Source organism: Xenopus tropicalis, chromosome 4 (genome assembly GCF_000004195.4).
Source record: "Xenopus tropicalis strain Nigerian chromosome 4, UCB_Xtro_10.0, whole genome shotgun sequence".
Classification (NCBI taxonomy): Eukaryota; Metazoa; Chordata; class Amphibia; order Anura; family Pipidae; genus Xenopus; species Xenopus tropicalis.
Window position 1 is genome coordinate 58,202,620 of NC_030680.2, and position 19,538 is coordinate 58,222,157.

Sequence of the window (19,538 nt, forward strand, 5' to 3'; positions counted from 1 at the left end):
ATTGTTACTTTTTATTACTTATCTTTCTATGAAGCCCCCTCTCCTATTCATAATCCCATCTCTTGTTTAAAATGCTGCCTGGTTGCTAGGGTAAAAAAGACCCTATCAACCAGATAGCAGCTAATATGGAGAGCTGATGAACAAAAAGCTAAATAACTGAAAAACCATCAAAAACAAAAAAAAAAGACCAATTGCAAATTGTCTCAGAATATCAATGTCTACATTATATTAAAAGTTAATTTAAAGGTGAACTAACCCTTTAACTGTTTTTAGTTTCAGTGCAAATATAAGGAAACCTATATATAATTATATTTGAATTAAACAAGAGGCAGTAAGTATGTTCAAGCCTTAACATGCCCATAGTCAGGACCATTTTCGATCCAGATATCCAGTGGGCCAGCAGTCCAAGAGCCACTCTGGACTGCTCAGGTCAGTAAGCTTCCAGCGCTATCAGGAGCCACACTTTATTGGTCCATGTATGGGCAACTTTATTTACTGAACTTGCATTAAACACAGGTTTATTTGAAACTGTGTAATAACCCTTTCAGTGTAAAGCAGCAGACTGCCTCAGACAGGACATATTCATACAATTAATACTTGTGTAAAAGAAACATGTAGTGAAAAAAGAAAAACAGATGAAACTTTCTAGTTTAGGAAGAGAAGACAGACAAGAAAGGTGGCTCTGTCCATTTTTAAGCTTTTTGCCATTTATTAAACACTTCCTTTATTTTTACTACAAATAAGCTTTTTATTTTATTCCCAATAACATTTTTTTCCTTAAAAATCTCAATGATTTTAGATTTGTTAAAAAAAGCAGGAGCTTAAAGGAGAAGGAAACCCAGTTTGTTAGGCAGCCCTATAATTGCTTATATTCTAGCTCAGGCCTATCCCTTCTGCCATGTATTCCTTCCCCTGGGTGGGTGCATGTGCAGAACAATAGTTTTTCAGACTTCAGGGTACTGCAAATGTGCCTCTCAAGGAATTCATGGGAAGAAGAATTAAGATGGTGGCACCATGCTCATCTTAGAAAAGATTCCAGCCTAGTGAATAAAAAAAAAAGTGGGGCACTGGTGCAGGGTAGAAAGTATCCGATTATAGTCAGAGTGGTGTCCCCCCATGGATTTGGGTTTCCTTCACCTTTAAGGAAAGATGACAACTGCTTCCTATCCTGCAGTATTATTGCACATTAGAGTATAGTCTTTGGCACAGTGGGAAGAGGCATAGATACCAGCCATTTCATTGATCACCATCTGACCCATCCACCTCCTGGAAACAAGCGCAAGGATGGATCTTGGACAGTGCATACAGTTTCTGCTGTAACAGTCGGTAAGTTTTGTAAGAACGCCTTTCTCTGCAAGGTGCTTGCAACAATCACGTAATTTATCACGTCAGGCTCAGTTCATATCCTAAAGAACCGTCCAGGTCAGATTAAGACTCATATATTTTCTTGAGTGAAGTCATCTAATATTGAGCAGCATATATAGCTTGAGTGAGAACTTTTCCAGGCTTGCTGAGAATCACAAACCACCTTGAGACACCAGTTACTGCTTTCTCCCTACATAAGCCAATATCTCCTGCCATAGGCAGCACTGCAGAATTTACGTCCATTGCTTACACTTCATTTTCCAATGGCTGTGAGTCCAATACAAAGTGTACACATAAGCTGTTACTCCTGGACATAAGTGTTGATTAGGGGTTTACAAGCCATATCTTTCATTAGCTACAGTCTGTAGTGCCTTTCTTTGCATGTCAGCTCAGTTATTTAACCACATCAGATATTTCTCTCTTTTCCTGTAAGACTCAGTGTTTTTATCTGTAGTAGGTGTGTTCACCCTGCACCAAGGGAGAAAGCCTTAATCCTTATCTACAGTCCACTTGATCATGGTTTCTGGTGAGCGATACAGGAAGATGAGTTTTGCATAGAGTTCCTCTTCCAGTTCCAATTCCCCACGCTCCCGCACCACATAGATATCCTGGCACAGCTTGAGAATCCGATCCACACAAGGCAGCTCCTCAAACATGATGGAGTGAGAGATTTCACTGAAGAAGCCGCGCACAAACTTCCCAATGACCAGGACAATAGATACATACAAACCCATTATCCTGCAACAAACACATTCTGCATTACTGACCGAACAAAACAATTTTTTCATAATGTAGGGAAATGCCTAAATGTCTAAACTTCCTAATATACATACTAAAATATACATTTTAAGTAGTTATATATATAATTGCAATTTGAAAGCAGATTTTGTTTGAGTCTGGACTAGCTGTGCAGAAGCCACTTGGGCAAGCTCTACTCCTGCCAAGGCTCCAGTCCCAGTCTTGTTTCCAGAGTTAGAACAAGAAGTAGAAAAACTTCAGCGCTGAAGGGTATGGGGGAAAACAACAAAAAAGACATTTTCTATGGTGTAATATTTCTTGACAAAATAACTGCACCTCCGTGTAGCAGTGTCTTTTTTAATGAATTAACCAGTGCTCAGTGAATTTACATAAAGAAAGAAGGAGAAAGAAAAAGAAACCATTAAAAAAAAATAAAATAAAAAAATTGCCCTTTTCATATTGGTTTGAGGAATCAAACATGACACTGATACACAGAGGTGCAAGAAATACTACACCATAGAACATGTCTTTTTTGTTGATTATCCCATAGCCTTCAGCAATTAAGTTTTTCTCTTGGTTTCATTGCTCTGAAGGATTGTTTTAGGGAATCCTAAAGCAGTGATTGGTTTGGACATTTACACATATTGATTTCATCAGAAAGAAGGTAAAAAGGGTCAAATATAAATCTGTTTCACAAATTATATATTTTGTCTTAATAGACCATATATTTTTCATTATTAAAAGAATAGTCAAAAAATATTTTTTATTTAAACTCATGTTAAACAAGGGGGAAGAATACTACTCCATTAAGTGCTGTAAATTGTTATGAACTTACCCATATCCAGCCAGGAATCCTAAGCTAGGAGGGCTAACTTTATCGTTAAAAATCACCATAGGTAGTATGTTGCAGTCTTCTCCCTCGCAGTCTTTTAGAGTAATAACCCACCACTCCACAAAACTGCTGGTGCTATTTCCCTCTGCAACTCGCATCCGATTTAGCTGCACCTCCACATCCAGGTAACTTTCTTCTTCATCTGCCCAGAAATAACACCTTTAGTACACTGGATATGCCCCTACTGTCTGCACAATCCAGCAGCACTCATACAGCATATTTATAGACCACAAAACATGAAAAATATCTCCGCTGCCACTTTCCTAAAAGTATTTGTATTGAAACTGGATTTCAAAGTTATTTTCATAATTAAAGCAACAGTACTTTCCTGTACTGGTTGTGCATTGACTGGGTAGAGATTTACCAACCTCTCTAGAAAAATACCAGCCTTCCTATCTTTAGCTTTCTAATTAATAACATTGAAGTATTATTTCTAGCAGCTGGTCTGGTAAAATACTAGCCAGGTGGCAACCTTACCTGAGGGAATAATGCCAAACTCCTGCCCCAGGCTGTGATAGACAATAATGAGGTTGCCCATGGTACACCCCCTTACCTGGCTGGAGCTGTTTCACTGGATTTGCTTCTGGGCCATTAGGAGCGCGGATGTACTTTGGAAACAAGTGCTGGATAGAGCTGTAATAACAGATTAATGAGTCAATTTTGCACACATAACAGAAGTGCTATATAACAGTTTCTTAAGCTTTTTCATCATATGACCCAAGTGTATATGCTGAAATAGCTGTGCAAGCTGAAACTTGCTTTGGAATAATTTCTGCACCTTATTTTATTACTGTTTTCTATTGTAGGAAGAAAAGGAATGTCACATTATTAAAGAATCCCTACTTTATAGTCTACCAACTATTGTGACTTCGCTCAGGTCTGCAGTTTCCTAAATTTCTATGCAAACAATAAAAATACAATCTGTCATTATTGTTTTGTGTGAAATACTATTAGTAACAGATTGTTTTGCAATGGCCTCGGCGAAAGAGACCTCATTTTATTCATGTCTATGAGAGTTTCCTCTCACAGTATAAAAACTTGCAGACAGGGAAACTGCCTACTACTGGCTACTAAGGAACCTTAGACAAGGGCCACCACTGAGGAAACGGGGGTCCTTCCAGGGCCCTGGTCTAGACAGGAGGCCTGGGCTGCTCTGAAAGGGTAGGGTTACCACTAAATAGGTGGGATTTTGTTTTGGGTAAGACCAGGCAGGCATACAAGGCCCACAATTTCTCATGGCAATTCTGACTTAAAGTGACAATGACACCAAAAACTAATCTTCAAAATATGAATGTACATAAAGAGTTGCCTATAGATTGTGTTGATCATTTTTCACTGACAGAGCTGCTTCCGTAAGTAATTGTTACTTGAAGTTCCTAAACCTGCCAACCTGACTGTCCCTTCTCAGCCTGTCAGTTATAGCTTCTAATGCTAACAGCCAACTCCTGCACAAATATGGCTGCGCCTTCATAGAGAAACATGGGGGATCAGATAGGGAATGTACAGGCATTGGGAAAAAACTTTTAAGGAGAAATGATAAATAGCATGCTAGGACAATATTATAATAGATGTAAATAAATGGTTAATTTCTGGTGTCAGTATCTCTTTAAAGCTGTACTGGGGCAGTAAAGGCATCATGTAAAACTCACACAGGGGTGTCTCGTACTCCTTGAAGAAGATCTGCCAGCTCCATCCTCTCCTGGCTCCCAGGCTCCAAGTCCTTAGTGTGTTTCTCAGATGTGTGCTCCACAGTGCCACCTTTTGCCAGATCCCTGTTACAGATATCAGAGGGGGTGTTGTTTAAGCAAGTCACACAGTGATTTTGAAGTAGAATGGACCATGTAAGTTCAATAAGAAAGAAACTTGTGTTGCTAATCCCCTCACCTCTGAAAATCCCAGGTGAAGCGTAGTGTAATGTCAGAGGATCCATTTTGCAGCTCCTTTCTCATCTGCTCACGGCTTGGAGGGCTGATTCCCCATACAGATCCTGAACTTCCCTCAATTCGCGCAGTCACTATGTCCTCATAACTATACAAAGTAATGAACTGCATGGCAGTCTGGAATAAGAAAAGTGATATTTCTCGATGAAATCGCACGATACCACTGAGGAAAATACACCAATTCACTGCACATATTTTAAACATTCTACCCATTTTCTCTCTAACCAGTATATGTCATATACAGATTCTATTTCACACCATCTGCTCTGCAAATTCTAATTCTTTTTTCCCCCCACACATTCTCACCAATCAACCTTATTTTTAATTATTGCCCTTTTTGTTCTGCAACCCTCCAGTCTGGTACTACAACTGCATTCTAGTTGCTGAAATTATAAAAAGAAAAACCACAAAGGCCAGCTGTTTTTAGGGTTTATATACAAATAAAAACATTTAAAAGAATGATAATGGCCATTCATTACACTTGGGTAACATAAAAGGGGTTGTGCCAGCCCTAAATGTTATTAAATGCCCTCACTGTCTCCTCTAAAGACTTTAAAACCATGGTGTCTACAGTATGTCCCTTGCAGTAAGTTAGGGAAATTAATTTTAGGTGAACTTCTGATTACTTGACTCTAGCTCTGAGATTCCTGGGTTCAATCCTGTGCCAAATCCCCATGTCTTGGAGAAGTTCCGGCACTAAACTAAAATTATAAGCACTCCAATTGGGAAGGAACCATGCTCAACCATGAATATATTGGTAGTGATCCTGCATATTAGATTTTTAAAAAATAATAATAAAAACAAAATGCATACTGATCAGGGCCGGAACTAGGGGTAGGCAGAAGAGGCAGCTGCCTAGGGCGCAACAATTGGGGGGCACCAGGCAGCCTCTCCTGCCTACCCCTAGTCTGCTCTCTTTAGTCATTGCCCCCGCCGCTTGTCCTTACGCGGTGGGGGCAATGATCCATAGAACCCCGCCCCCCGCGCGTTCAACTGCGCATGCGCACCAAGGGGGGGGGGGAAGGAGGAAGGTGCAGGGGGCGAGGTGGCCGACAGGGTTGCCTAGGGCGCCCGGTCGGCTTGGTCCGCCCCTGATACGGATTCCATATGTAATCATGTCAGCCTGAGTTTACAGTAGGTAAGGCTGCAAGGGTCTGATGATACCGCTCTTGAATACAATGCTGAAAATGCACAGACTACATAATAGTTTAAAGGCTTATAATTCATATTAATATGCGCCAATGTGTCCAGTTATAACTGCACTTTACAAAGCTACAATAGCTCTGCATACTTATCCACACTAAACCAAGGTTATGTGGGGTCCCTAGGAAATTTTACACAGTAGTACTAACCCATAGAAATCAATCAGAATTTTAAGGTTTCTATAGTTTTAATGCACATGGTAATGGATGGTTACTAATTGCTGACCAGATACTAATTGCTGACCAGATACTAATTGCCTTTTACTAAGGATTACAACTAAGTCTTTTTTTGTTTTGTGAATACCCCTTCTGTCTACAAAGTCATGACTCATGCCATAAACCTCCAGACTGAGGCTGATGCTTAAATAGCATTATAATGTGTGATATATAAAAAAGAATGCATGGAAGCATAATTTTTGTCCAAATGCCTTTTATACTGTAACAGAAATCCAGGGTAAGAAAAAAAAGTCTTTTGTAGGATGTGTACCACATGCAAAAATAAGTAGAACTTTGTATTCCACAGGGGGAGACAGAGCAAACTGTGAAACCTTATGGAGCTGAACATAATCAATAGCTGCACTGTCTGACTCTGCACTATATAAATAACCTTTCACTTTTACTCGCATGAGGAAAATCACATCAGCCCTGGGAGAAACTGCTTTGTTCCATTAAGACCTGTCTCCTACCAGCATCCCACATTCCTTAACTTACTGACTGCCTGAACAACTATACAGTACATATGAGTTACTGGCACATGCTCACTAATACACAAGATAACTCATGTAAAAATACTGGGCAAACCTGCACCTTGGCAGTAACCCATAACAACCTCTGAGTGATTGGCTTTTTTTCAGCCAGCTGCTGGTAGAACAATAAAACCAAATATCTTATGGTTTAATGTGTCCTCCAGTGTTTTTTGGTTGTGAACCATTCTAGATTATGAGGACTTACCGGCTGTCTCTCAAACTCATAGGTAAGCGCTTCATATTGCTGTGGGGTGAATGGCTGGATGGACTGTTGCTGTGCACTCATCGTGAATAAAGGCTGATGTGTGAAAAAAAAAAAATAGTTTATAAGTATAAAGGACAAAGTGCACCAACATAAAAAAAACACACACACAATTTTTAGCACACACATATATATATATATATATATATATATATATATATATATATAATTCATCCTCTTAACACAACCACCATTTTTCACTCTTCACTTACCTCATAACCCCCGAGTTTAAAAGTAACCGTGACATCGATAGGGTGGTTGACGACTCCCACCACTGAGCGCACCAACGACATGAAGAGAAGGGGAAACCAGATTATACAGATAAGGAAGACTATGATCAAACCACCCATTCCATATTTCACTATCTTCTTTTTTTTCTGTCCTTTAGGCTGAGGGTATTTCTGCAATGATAACAGTGGATACAAAAGTCACCCGAGGAAAACAAAGTTCAAATTGGCAGAACAGATTACTTTAGCGCTGCTCTGGAATGGGCTTGATAAAATGTAGGTTAAACATATAACAATGGACTTAAAGGAAAATTAAACCCTAATAACAAACATGGGTACAAATGCAGTCTTTTATAAACTGAACTTGCTGCAGCCTAAAGTTTCAGAATCTTTATAACAACAATGAGCAAGGCCTTCAAAGTTGTGCACGGGGGGGGGTCACTCACATACTCAGTGACACTCACATACTCAGTCTGCTCTGGGTTTTGTTGAGAAGCTAAGGTTAGATGTTGTTGCAAATCATCAAGCAGAAAATTAGGTTTATATGTCAATGAAGCTGATGCTACAGGGCTGATTATTAAATTCTGGGGCGAACTGCACTGGTTTCTGTAATGAGAATTTGAATCAATTACTAATTTGCCTTGTATTGTATCGTCACTTTTATATTTTATATACATAGTATATTGTGAGTCGGTCCCTAAGCTCAGTAACTGACAGCAGCACAGAGCATGTGCAGTGAATTAGCAGAAAAGAAGATGGGGATCTACTGGGGCTTCTTTGGAGCATCACAGATGCTAAAGCAGGGGTGTCAAACTCAATCACATAAGGGGGCCGAAATCTAAAACACAGGCTAAGTCACAGGCCAAGTGTTTTATTAATATACTTAGTAAGATACTAAGGGATATATTTATCACAATGTGTAAAAAGTGGAGTAAGACATTACCGGTAATGTTGCTCATAGCAGCCAATAGATGCTTTGCTACTGTTGAAATCTGATTACTGATTGGATGCCTTGGGCAACATTACTGGTAATGCTTCACTCCCCTTTTTACACAGCATGATAAATATACCCCTTAGTCTTAGTTACTATGTGAGGAAAATGGAAATTGATCAGGCTGGATGGTCAGACACACTCACCAAGGGCCACATAAAAGAGCCAGGGGGGCCGGATTTGGCCCCCGGGCCTTGTGTTTGACATATATGTGCTAAAGGGATGTGGTTGGCTTGGGCTGGTACAGAAGCCAAAATATAATGTGCAGCATTTCTTTAGCTAAGCTTCAATTTTCCTTTAAGCTATCCACACCTGGATTGAGGTTTCATACATTTTGTATTTTCCCTGCTCAACTGTATGATCAGTGTTCTGTATGTGAGCACTAGGTCCAGTTGTAAGAAATCGTGTATCTTGGGTGCCATTATTTGTGTTACATATATATATTAATAAAAGGTGCCGCAGAGTTATATATATATATATATATATATATATATATGTATGTTTGTGTGTCTCTATACATATTTATGTATCATACACTGTGTAGAGGGTAACTCTAATGATTAATATAAACCAGTTTTTCAAGTTAATCTCCATATCAAAGGGTTTTTCTGTGGATGGTGGGACAGTACGTCTCCGAGAAGCCATAAAACTCAACAGTTACTGAACAATGGGCAAGGTGTGGTTTGTATCAACCCCCATCTGATCAGTTGGTATGTGGGGGGCAGTGGCTGAAAGGTGTATAAATGTGGGCTGGACAGAGCAACCTGGGTGGAGCAACCTGGGAAAAGAACCTGGAAGGAGCACCTGGGACTGGATCAGAAGTGACTGGGCAGGATGTGAGACAGACCGGAGAGGAGGCCATGGCAAGGAATTAGACCACCATGTTCTTTGTTCATTGGTAGCTATAATAATGTAGATTTTGTCATTAATCTGTAAATGTAAATTATGTATATATATTGTTTTGTGTTAATTAATCATTTAAGTGTAACAATCCATTGATTTGCTACTCAATATATTCATTTTAATATACACTTATTGGTGTGGGTTATTTGTCTGCTTCTCAAAAGAACCGGAACCCTAGTAAGAGGGGTGATTAATATTATTATTAATATTATATTATTATTATATATAGTTCAAATCTTACACAGACTGTGGTATGATTCCAACAGGAGAAAAATGAAATACAACCTAACCAATAAAAGGAGATTTTGTGATACTCACCGTTAAATCCTTTTCTCTCAGGGCGTCTGTGGGACACAGGGCCCATGGGGTATAGTAGGTACCAGCGTGGTCCCTGTGTCCCACAGACACCTGCAAGAGAAAAGGAGATTTTATGATACTCACCGTTAAATCCTTTTCTCTCAGGGCGTCTGTGGGGCACAGGGACCATGCTGGTACCTACTATACCCCATGGGCCCTGTGTCCCACAGACGCCCTGAGAGAAAAGGATTTAAATGTATAAAAAATGTATTGCAAATTAGTTGAGAATATCACACTTTATATAATACAAGTTATTAATCATAAGGTGAACAGCAACTTTTTAAGATCATTTTAAAATCTTCTATCTGAAGAACTTTCACAACGTTAAAAATCGCACTTAAATTCAGCTTAAAACATTTGAATGAATAAACAATGTCTATATGTTTAAACAGAACACTTACAGAAATGAAAGACAAATGTGAACTATATGACATCTTAGGTTTTAATGGTTTCTTAAAAAAAATCAGCTTTGTTATGACTTATGCACATGAGGAACAGTAACAGTAAAAATGCTTTTACCTTTTCAGTCTCTCGGCTGCATTTGATAATGAAGATATTAGCATAAATGTCTTCCACGCACATCCAGTTGGACAAGGACAAGGTGGTATCAGTCCAAACCCAGTCCATTACAGCCCTGAGCTCTACTAGAAACGGAACCAAGCGAAACCTGTGAAACAATAAGAAAGAGCATAAAGTATCTTCCAGCAGAATCTTTCACTAAAATTATGGCCTTAATGTCCCATCTTGTGAGACCTTAAAAATGTGCTTAGTCGTCATCTTCTTACCCCTGAAATAGGAATAGGTTGAGGTGGTTGTATTTCTTGGTAAGGAAGTTGCCCAGGATGCGGGTAGGATACCCACAGCGGATCTGGTAGGCAGACAGGGCAAAGTAAATGCACTTAACAAAATACCAGAGCTGGGCCACAGTGTTCTGATTGAACATCCTGCAGGTAGAAAAGAGCAGACAATTTAGTACAAGGCACTTCCAAAGCATAAAATAGGATGTTGTTTAACATTCCCCCAGAACACATGTACAGAGCAGCTGTTACAACAATTATTAGGTGCTCTCGGTTTAGCAATTCAGCCACATCTACAAGATATCAGACACAATATCCATATAATGTGTTATACAAACTAAGATCTCATTACAATGAAATGACTTACATTTTTGACTATTTCAGGGGATTTAAATACAGCATCCCACAGCAGTTGTGTGTTTGGCCCCTGTAACCCATGTCATTTTTATAGATGGGAGAGGGAGGTGGCAGTTAGCCAAGCATCAGGTGTTTCGGCTAACCTAGCCCATTGGGGTAACTTACTCCTGGCTGGGGAGTCCTGGGTTTGACCTGGTGGCACTGGGTTAGCAGATATCTCTGGGTGGCTTAGTTAGGGGGTCTAAGACTTATGTCCTCCCTTTTTTTCCCCTATACTGGGAATCATTTTTTTCTTTGAATAGAGAATTTTAGGTTTCAGTGCCAGCTCCCTTCCTCACAAGTCTTACCCAAGGTTGAGGTAATTTACAACCAAAAAAAAGGGGGGGGGGCTTTTAAGCAAGTGCATAGAGATAATATTCAAGATCCAAGTCTGATTTCCAGAGTATCCTAACGCTTGGAGTGAATTGGTAAGTTTGCAAGTTTGTCTATTCTGGGAGCAGTGCAAGTGCAGTGCCTGTCTGTACAAATAGCAGTTGTAGGTAATTACTCTGGAGGCAGTTTTCAGCTGTTGGTAATGGGGTATGAATCTCCAATAAGGTAAGGCTATCTGTTGTCGTCCTGTCACGCTGACTGCTACTACTTTCCTACTGCCTTTCCTCATCTGAAGCCTGGCTAGTTTTAAAGTCTAGGGAACTGGTGTCATGCAATACGTTTATAAAACCTGGTTCAGCCAGTGTGTACACTGGAATATGTGCTAGCATAAAATATACAGCATAGCACTTAGCTCTTTAGCAGAGTGTTCTTGGGTCAGCTTTATGGAATACCTTTACTGAAAGTGCATATCATAACACTTCAGCAGTTCCCATGCTGGCTAATATACCATCTAAACTGAATGTTTATGATAAAACACTTAAGTGGTTGTCTTACTGGCAAAAGTAACAACCAATTCTGTATGTGTTGAAACATCTTAGCAACTCTTTGTGATGGAGACTAAGTCAATATCCAAACAGTATTATGGTTATGGGTCATATTTGCTTATACAGATTCCAGATCTGTAGGAAAGTATGGATAACATTACTGACAGTGATCATGTTTGTTTTAAGCAACATTCAAATCGGTTAAAATCATGGAACATGCTGTTTAGGTATTGTTCATGCAGTGACTATGGCCTATGTAAATGCAACAGCCAGGTTAGATATATAATATATACTATTATACACATTTAAAGCAGTAGCTATGGTGTATTGTATTTGTATTAAGGCAGCAGTCAACTTGCTTAAAGCCACAACCAAGCAGAATTTGGTTTGTATATGAGTTAAATGTAGCAGGTGTGCTGCATGTAGGTAGGATTTGAATTTTGCTAGGACAACTCCTATTAACTTCTACATGGACTCGTCAGCTTTTAGAAGCCAAATTTTTACATTCAAGCTTTTTGATTTTTTTTCACTTTATCTCGAAACCTAAATCAAATTTGGGAGTTTTAGTGTATTGTGGTAAAACCTCAAATTCTAATGTTAATAAATTAGCCCCTTAGAGAATAGCCTCTCTTCCTGAATTCAGGTTTTCTTTTTTTTTCTCTGTCAACTTTTAGTTAAATTCTAGTTGTAGAGTATTCATGAAAAGTGTGGGAAAGGGACTTATATGGATGATATCATAAGAGCAAGAAGTCTCCTTTTCATGATAGAGTGTATTGATTGGCTGCTTTTCTGCAACTTTTGTGTCTTGACCACAGTAAGATAGATGTGCTCTGGCAAGCTAAATCTCACATCCTAACTGATCAGAATACACAGACCTAAAAATGTAATTGGGCTGAAGAGGGTAAGTTAAATAGACCAGCCTTGCCTGCAACAGATTTAGTGCGATTAGTTTCTTTCTTTGGAAATCTTTCATTTAGAAATAGTTACAGTGACTCTGCTGTAAACACACTATTGTGTATGACGTTCTGTCGCAAGAAACATCTGCAGTAAGCAAAATACAAGGATTTGGATGTTTAAATCACAATCACAAGTGGAAATGCTTACCTTTCTGTGACTGCTGGTAGGATAAAGAACATCCAGACATGTATCCCAATCACCAGAATAACTTGAAAGATGAGCTTTCCAAGCACAGTCTTCCGCAGGTATAGAGCACGATCTATCACCATGGTGGAAAACTGTATGAGGACCATGACTAGGAAAGCTTCTGGTACTTGGTCATCAGAGAGAGATGATGCTATGTCGGCAGCAGCAGAGTGTTTCTGGAGAAGTAAAAGCCCTGAAATTAAAACTGTTCTAATTCTAAAACCTAATGTCTCTTATAAAAAAAACCAAGAGAGAAATCTGGTGAAACAGAAAAGTCAGAGCTAAGACTTACTCCAAAAGCCCAAAACCCAAATACGATGATCACAAAGTCAACCACATCTGCGAGGAACATGAAGGCATAAACATCTGTTGCAGCACGGTTCTTGGTATGTAGAATATCATGGAAAAAAGCTTTCACTGGCTGATATATATTCCGCACTCTGCAACATAAGGATTAATTAGTCTCAAATGTACTTTATCTGAATTCAAACAGAGGTAGAGAGCAACATCAGGAATCTATAAACATTACATGGATTGTTAACTGCAGGAAGCATAAAATCTTCTTACAATTTTCACCATAAAATTCCTTCATGAATACTATATTTGTTCATTATAGTCAGTTCCATACAGATAATAAAATGACAAGATTTTAAAGACTAATAGATTTCTGTAATAATACAAAGGATGAGCGTGTACAAATATAGACCATCTCGCATTCTAACTTTTTCACCAAATGCACAACAAATTTAAATACACTTACCTTTATACGTAAAACAGAGATGCCATAAGCACAAATCTGTATAACTACTATAGAATCCCCATAAATCTCTCTATACCTTTTCATAAAGCACAGGAAGAGGTTAATTTAAAATGCAAGCATTAAACGCTGCAATAGTATAAAACACCCACCCAGAACCAGTTAACTCACATGCAGGCAAAGAACTGTTGCATTTTCATTCCCATGATCTTCACCCTAAGAGCCACTCTTCCTTTTTTCTTCTTCTGCACATCTAGTGATTTCTCTTTTAAGGAATCTAAAAATTAAAGGTTGAAAAATTGGACAAAGTCGGACTTACACAAAAAAGGGGCTGGGGATTTACAGACAAACACAATAGTCATACAAAGTAAAAATATAGGTAACACAAATGTTTGTCCAAGATGCTGTACAGACTTATTTTTTATTCAAGCTATCACAGCAAGATAGAAATGAGAAAGCACTAACTGCAACAAGAGGTGAACTGTACAGCACATGTCCAGTTTGATTCCGCACCTCTTTCTTGCACACTGCCCTGGGATTCTTTTCTTTTGCGCTGACGCAGGGAAGAGCTACTGCCTCCTGCTGGCTCCAGATCCTGGGATGCCTGAATCTCTGTTTTGCTCCCTTTATCCTTCCCGGGTGTTCTCTCTTCAAGGTCTAAGTCTTTACGATCCCAAAGACCATAACTCTGCAAATACAGGATAGGAAGCACAGTAACTGCCATGGAACTCTGGCAAATAGACACTTTTTTCAATTGTTTTGCCATTCTTTAATTGCTCATCTTCAATCTTTTTTTTTTCTGGTGCAAAACCTCTAGCATTGAGGCCCAGGGTTGGAGGAGAATTCAGTTGGCTGCATTAGTGTAAAATGGTCAGCTAGCAGGGAGATAACGAATTCTTTCCTACAGAGTAGTTTAACAGAACCGAAGCTATAAAATGGCTTCTTACCACATGTAATTGTATGCAATTTCATATGCATGGGTTGTAACAGTGGCATAAGTTGCTATGCAATTTTTAAATACGTTTATTGAAATATGGTAAAAAGCTCATCCATGTGCCCTAAGCTAGAGGTAAAAATAAAGAAGGCTGTGGGTAAAATTAGCAAAAGGTGAAAAAAATGCTCCTTGCTAGGAAATTCTATTGCTCTTGGATTTATATTTATAAAATAGTGATACAGGTAATTAGATAATAACGGCATTTCCCTTTGGTGAGATTTCTTTCACCTTTTCTTTAATATGCCATTATGTGTAAATCTCCACTACAATATGGTTATTTTTTTATATATTATAGAGAGAGAGAGAGAGAGAGAGTGTTCCAGCACAGGAAGCACACCACATACTAAGTCACAACTGCCCGGGTGCTCATGTAAAAAAGTACAAATATAAGTGCAATGAAGGCCAGCACTCAGGGGTCTTTTGAAATAGCATTGTCAGCAAAAATAAATGATTCGCAAAAAGTAATACTATATGGTTTTTTATTTATCCCAATAAATAAATGAGTGCTGGCCTTCATTGATCATATATATTATATATATATATATATATATATATATATATACACACATATATATATAGCAGGTTCCCTTTAAGGGACAGAGTCGTTACTGCAAGAGTTGTGACTGACAGGGTTGTAAATAAAGATAATAGCGCAAGTACTAAAGCACAAATTAGAACACAGATCTTTTGCTCTCCATAACTGATCCGAGGTGGATTGTAGGCAGTAAAGCATGAAACCATAACCATGATTTCTGTGTGTATAATGCCTTTACCATGAGCAGTGAGCGATGGAAAAAGAGCATCAAGAGCTGGATCAGATCATATTTGATGTACGAGTCACTCTTCTCAAGTCCCAGGACACGTGGAGGAAAAAATGGTTTCCCTTCGTTGCGTACCAGAATGGTATAATTATTCCATGGGAAGAAACCAAACTGGAAGAGGTATTTTATTACTACCATAACCTGTAAAAGAGACAGGAAATACATTTACATTCATTGTGCATGCTGCAGCCAACCTTCTAAACAAGTAAAGCCTCATATAAAAACAAATCTAAAAAAAAAAAAAATAGTATAAAATGCATCAAATAACAGTGACTTAATATATTGACTCCTTTCAAAACAAATTTTTCAGGGCAATTGACATACCTCAGTAAAAATGATAGCAGTCATCCAGAAGCGCTTACTGGGTTTGTGGATGGACAGCATACCCCACAGGAAGATGAGAATTGGAAGGAACAGTGATATCAGGGAAGCGCTCACCATGTTGTTGAGAATGATGATGAAGTAACAAAGCAGCTCAGAGTGAGCAGCCACAAAGTTATAGAGGGCCAACAGGAGCCTCAGAATACGACTCTGAGACTGAAAGAAGTGCTGAGACTCGGAGAGCTCTGGGAAATCAAGTGGCCTGAGAAGAGATCATGCAAGCAATTATAGCATTACAAGAATTATTTTAAATTGAAGCTGATGTGAAGGAAAAAAAAATAAAGATAACTAGGCATCTGCTCCCTAGATTGTAGTAATCTCCAAGTCTGCACCATGTGGTCAGCAGGACTGAAGGCACATTTTCTATTAAGATTTGTTTGTCTCCATATTCTTTCTTCACTTATATAAAAGTTTGATATTATAAAGCAATATGGACAAATTCCATCAAATAAGTGCCAGTTCCAATACCATAACTTGGTCTCGTACTTCTGGTTAGTAGCTTTGCAAACCCAGGCTAATATCCTCATTCAGACTTTTAAGGGCCATGGCACACAGGGAGATTTGATGATAAATCTGTGCTATCTTGGGTGACAAATTTCCTGAGAATGCTTTCCCACCAGCAATAATGTATATCACCAGTGGAAAAGGTTATTTTAATTTTCCAAAACACCTACTACATTATCATTATTTGAGTAATAAGTAATAATTTTTTAGCAATACCTGTATAACAATAGGTTTTCCCAGTTCAGACTGTGCACTCTTTATTTCATACTAACAAGGAGCAAATATAGCAAGTCTATAAAGGGAGTATGGGAGAAAGCAAGGATACCACCACACCTGGAAAGCAGCAATTCACTAGCAGTACGAGAACGATGACTTGGCTTGATTTCCGGAAACCCCCTAATAGAGTCCAAGCTGTTACTTCGTGTGTTGTACCCGGTGCTGAGTTGTGTTATATTTTCCGTACACTCTGCTGTGCTGCAGATAAGCTCCTCTTCCTCACAGCCACTGCAGAGGAAAAACACAATTTTCCCATTCACTCCCTAAGGGCTTTGTCACATTCTTTGTGGCATTCTTCCGAAATTGTAATATATTAAAGCATAAAACCTGCCTGTGGAAAGTAAAAGCATTTCTCTAAATTACCTGTGATTCTTTCTCCTCCCTTTTTTAACCAACCTTTGTACTTATTCAAGTTCACCACAACATTATGTTAATTTAAACTTCATCATGTGGATTATAACTACAAACCATGTATAGAAAAGTATGCTACAATGAACACTGGGATCTAAACAGAGGGCATTAAAAATTGGTATTGCAGGAATTGTGTAATAAATAAATTCTTGTGTAGTTTCAGCAACCATTTTAAATACGCTATGTTTATATGCCACATGTAGCTGCAATCCAGGTGTATTGATTTGTTTTATTAGATTTTGCTTTGTCCTGGTGTATCAGCTCCTACTCATGAAAATATCAGCTTGTAAAATGTGTGTGGTTTACAACAATCATCTTTTCTATAGTAATGTGTGTCATTACTTTCATCTTCAGAATGACGCAGCATAAAAATGCCTCATGTGATATAGCCCTAAGAGTGAATCATACCAAACCAAACAAAAACACACTGGTATTTAATTTACAGTCAGATGTGGGAGTTTGAGGGTTTCTTTGGAGGTGCTGCTTGTCACATGTACTTGCCTTGAAGCAATGCTAGTTGACATATCAGTTGGAGGAGATGAAATCCTAGGCTCCCTAACATCCTGCCCTGTCTCATATACCTTTTCCAAATCCCTGCGGTTGATATCTTCTCCCTGCAAAAAGCGCAAAAGACAGTGTCACTAAAACACAATTCTGAATGTAATTCTAGGCCCATAACTCCCATAAATATTTATTCTGCCATCAACATTGCCCTTGGCATTCTTGGATGATGATGATGATGATGATGATGATGATGAAGCCTCAAGCTCTTTATGTCCTCATTTCTCCCATCTCAAGCACAGATTTTTGGACCCCTGTTCCTTTTTTTCTCTCAGTTATGGAAACTTTATGTAATCATACCTTTGGCAGATGGCCAATTAAGCCATTAAAACAACATACTTCCACACACACATAATGTGTCCAGTATAGGACAATCCTAACTAAATTCCCCTTTCCTAAGCATGTTGTGTCCACAGAGAGACAGCACTATTCCTTTAATTTGAAATCAGCATGCCCTAACATCCCCATCATAAACGTTTCTCCCCTAGTTAAAAGGATACTCATGATTCGTAGTCATGATTTTTATGGTATACTTTCTATTTATAAATTACACTGTTTACATAGCAAATAAATCACTCTACTATTTAAAATGTTATTCTTGAACCAACAAATGTATTGTTTTTACTTGTAGGCAGCCCTCTCAGTGCATTGTGCCTGAGTGAGCTTTCAGAAGAAGCCAGCGCTACACATTAGAACTTCTTTCAGGTAACCTATTGTTTCTCCTTCTCCCATGTAAATGGAGTCCAAAGCTGGACTTGGATTTCTTACTGGTGTTGAAGTTGGACCAATGAATAAAAGTTACTGGTCCCTACAATATGTAGAAGCCATTTTACACCAGCTTCTGCCCAAATATTACCTTCAAAATGAGGGAGAAGAGCGCTATGCCATAAGAGTGGGGCAGGAGATAGTAGCCGCCCTCCCCCCTTGTCACACGGTATAGCATGTCCTATGAAAGCTGCTATTTACTTGTTCCTTGTTTGTATTTAAGGAAACAAACTGCACAGTTCATTTATATTAGATTTTTCTTTTAAGTGTGAGACATTTGATCAAACTGCTAGTAAACCACACTTCCTATTTCCTAGGAAAGTGTATTTTACTAAGCAGTGGTTTAAATATGTGTTTATTTAATGATTTGGGAGTCAGTTTAACATACAGGAGCATTACGAGGTATGCAGTAATTAAAGATATTTATCAAATCAAATAAATCATGTGAAAAAATATATGAGAACCGTCTATTATTCCTTTAAAGCCCTGTTTCTTAACCTCGGGTCTCCAGATGTTGCTGGAGTACAACTTTCCAGTGTGCTGTAACCCTTGTTGTAATTTTGAAAAATGTTGGAACAAGGGTTACAGCACACTGGAAGTTATACTCCAGCAACATCTTGGGAGCCAAGATTAAGAAACAGGGCTTTAGGGCCGTGACAGACAGGGAAATTAGTCGCCTGTGACAAGGGAGATTTGTTGCGGGCAACTAATCTCCCCGAAATGCCATCCCACCAGCAATTTACATTTTAGCCGGTGGGATGGCATATGCGGCGCCACTATTTGCTGGAATTGCTGAAGTTGCCTTGAGAGGAAACTTCGGCGATTTCGGCACAGTGTATGCCGGTGGGATAGCATTTCGGGAAGATTAGTCGCCCGTCTGCCACGGCCCTTAAAATATCTTTGTCTCTTTTATTTCTCTTTGTTTAAACTTCCTTTCGTTTCCTCAGTACCTTCTGTTTGCTCTTAATCATAAACCTATTCTTTTCTAAAGTCCATTACCAGCTGTGGCTTTTAATGGAGTTAGGGTAAAAACATTCAGGTTAGCAGAAGTGTTCTCCTCTATCAGGTATACTGCTGCAATATTACAGAGATGATAATAATAATGATAAAACATCCTTTTAATAATAGTATAAAAATTATTGACTTATTTAACCCCGTACACTTTTTGGAAGAATGCTGTTACCAGCAGTAGCAAGGCAAATGTTAGCAGGAAAATAAAGCCTATTAATAA

At 38.7% G+C, this 19,538-nt stretch overlaps 1 protein-coding gene and 1 long non-coding RNA gene across 4 annotated transcripts in view; one reads left to right on the plus strand and one right to left on the minus strand.

Moving 5' to 3' along the window:
* Positions 1-336: 336 nt before the first annotated feature.
* The window catches only part of piezo1 (piezo-type mechanosensitive ion channel component 1), a 94,188-nt gene continuing 74,986 nt past the window's right edge, over positions 337-19,538 (minus strand). For 2 of the 3 annotated variants that reach the window (XM_012962280.2, XM_012962282.3), the window contains 17 exons: positions 17,483-17,595; positions 16,628-16,798; positions 15,734-15,992; positions 15,362-15,550; positions 14,108-14,282; positions 13,766-13,871; positions 13,130-13,277; positions 12,799-13,013; positions 10,409-10,567; positions 10,143-10,290; positions 7,358-7,546; positions 7,089-7,181; positions 4,880-5,052; positions 4,645-4,767; positions 3,549-3,628; positions 2,939-3,137; positions 1,854-2,103 (listed from right to left, as the gene is read on the minus strand). In XM_012962280.2, the coding sequence (XP_012817734.2) occupies positions 1,854-2,103; positions 2,939-3,137; positions 3,549-3,628; positions 4,645-4,767; positions 4,880-5,052; positions 7,089-7,181; positions 7,358-7,546; positions 10,143-10,290; positions 10,409-10,567; positions 12,799-13,013; positions 13,130-13,277; positions 13,766-13,871; positions 14,108-14,282; positions 15,362-15,550; positions 15,734-15,992; positions 16,628-16,798; positions 17,483-17,595 (2,790 nt within the window). Of the gene's footprint in view, positions 2,104-2,938; positions 3,138-3,548; positions 3,629-4,644; positions 4,768-4,879; positions 5,053-7,088; positions 7,182-7,357; positions 7,547-10,142; positions 10,291-10,408; positions 10,568-12,798; positions 13,014-13,129; positions 13,278-13,765; positions 13,872-14,107; positions 14,283-15,361; positions 15,551-15,733; positions 15,993-16,627; positions 16,799-17,482; positions 17,596-19,538 lie in introns of all 3 variants that reach the window. The other variant, XM_002933675.5, reaches the window with a different exon arrangement.
* Positions 15,438-17,107, plus strand: LOC116410398. Its single transcript, XR_004222360.1, has 2 exons — positions 15,438-15,529; positions 15,720-17,107. It is a non-coding gene; the product is annotated as an uncharacterized LOC116410398 (long non-coding RNA).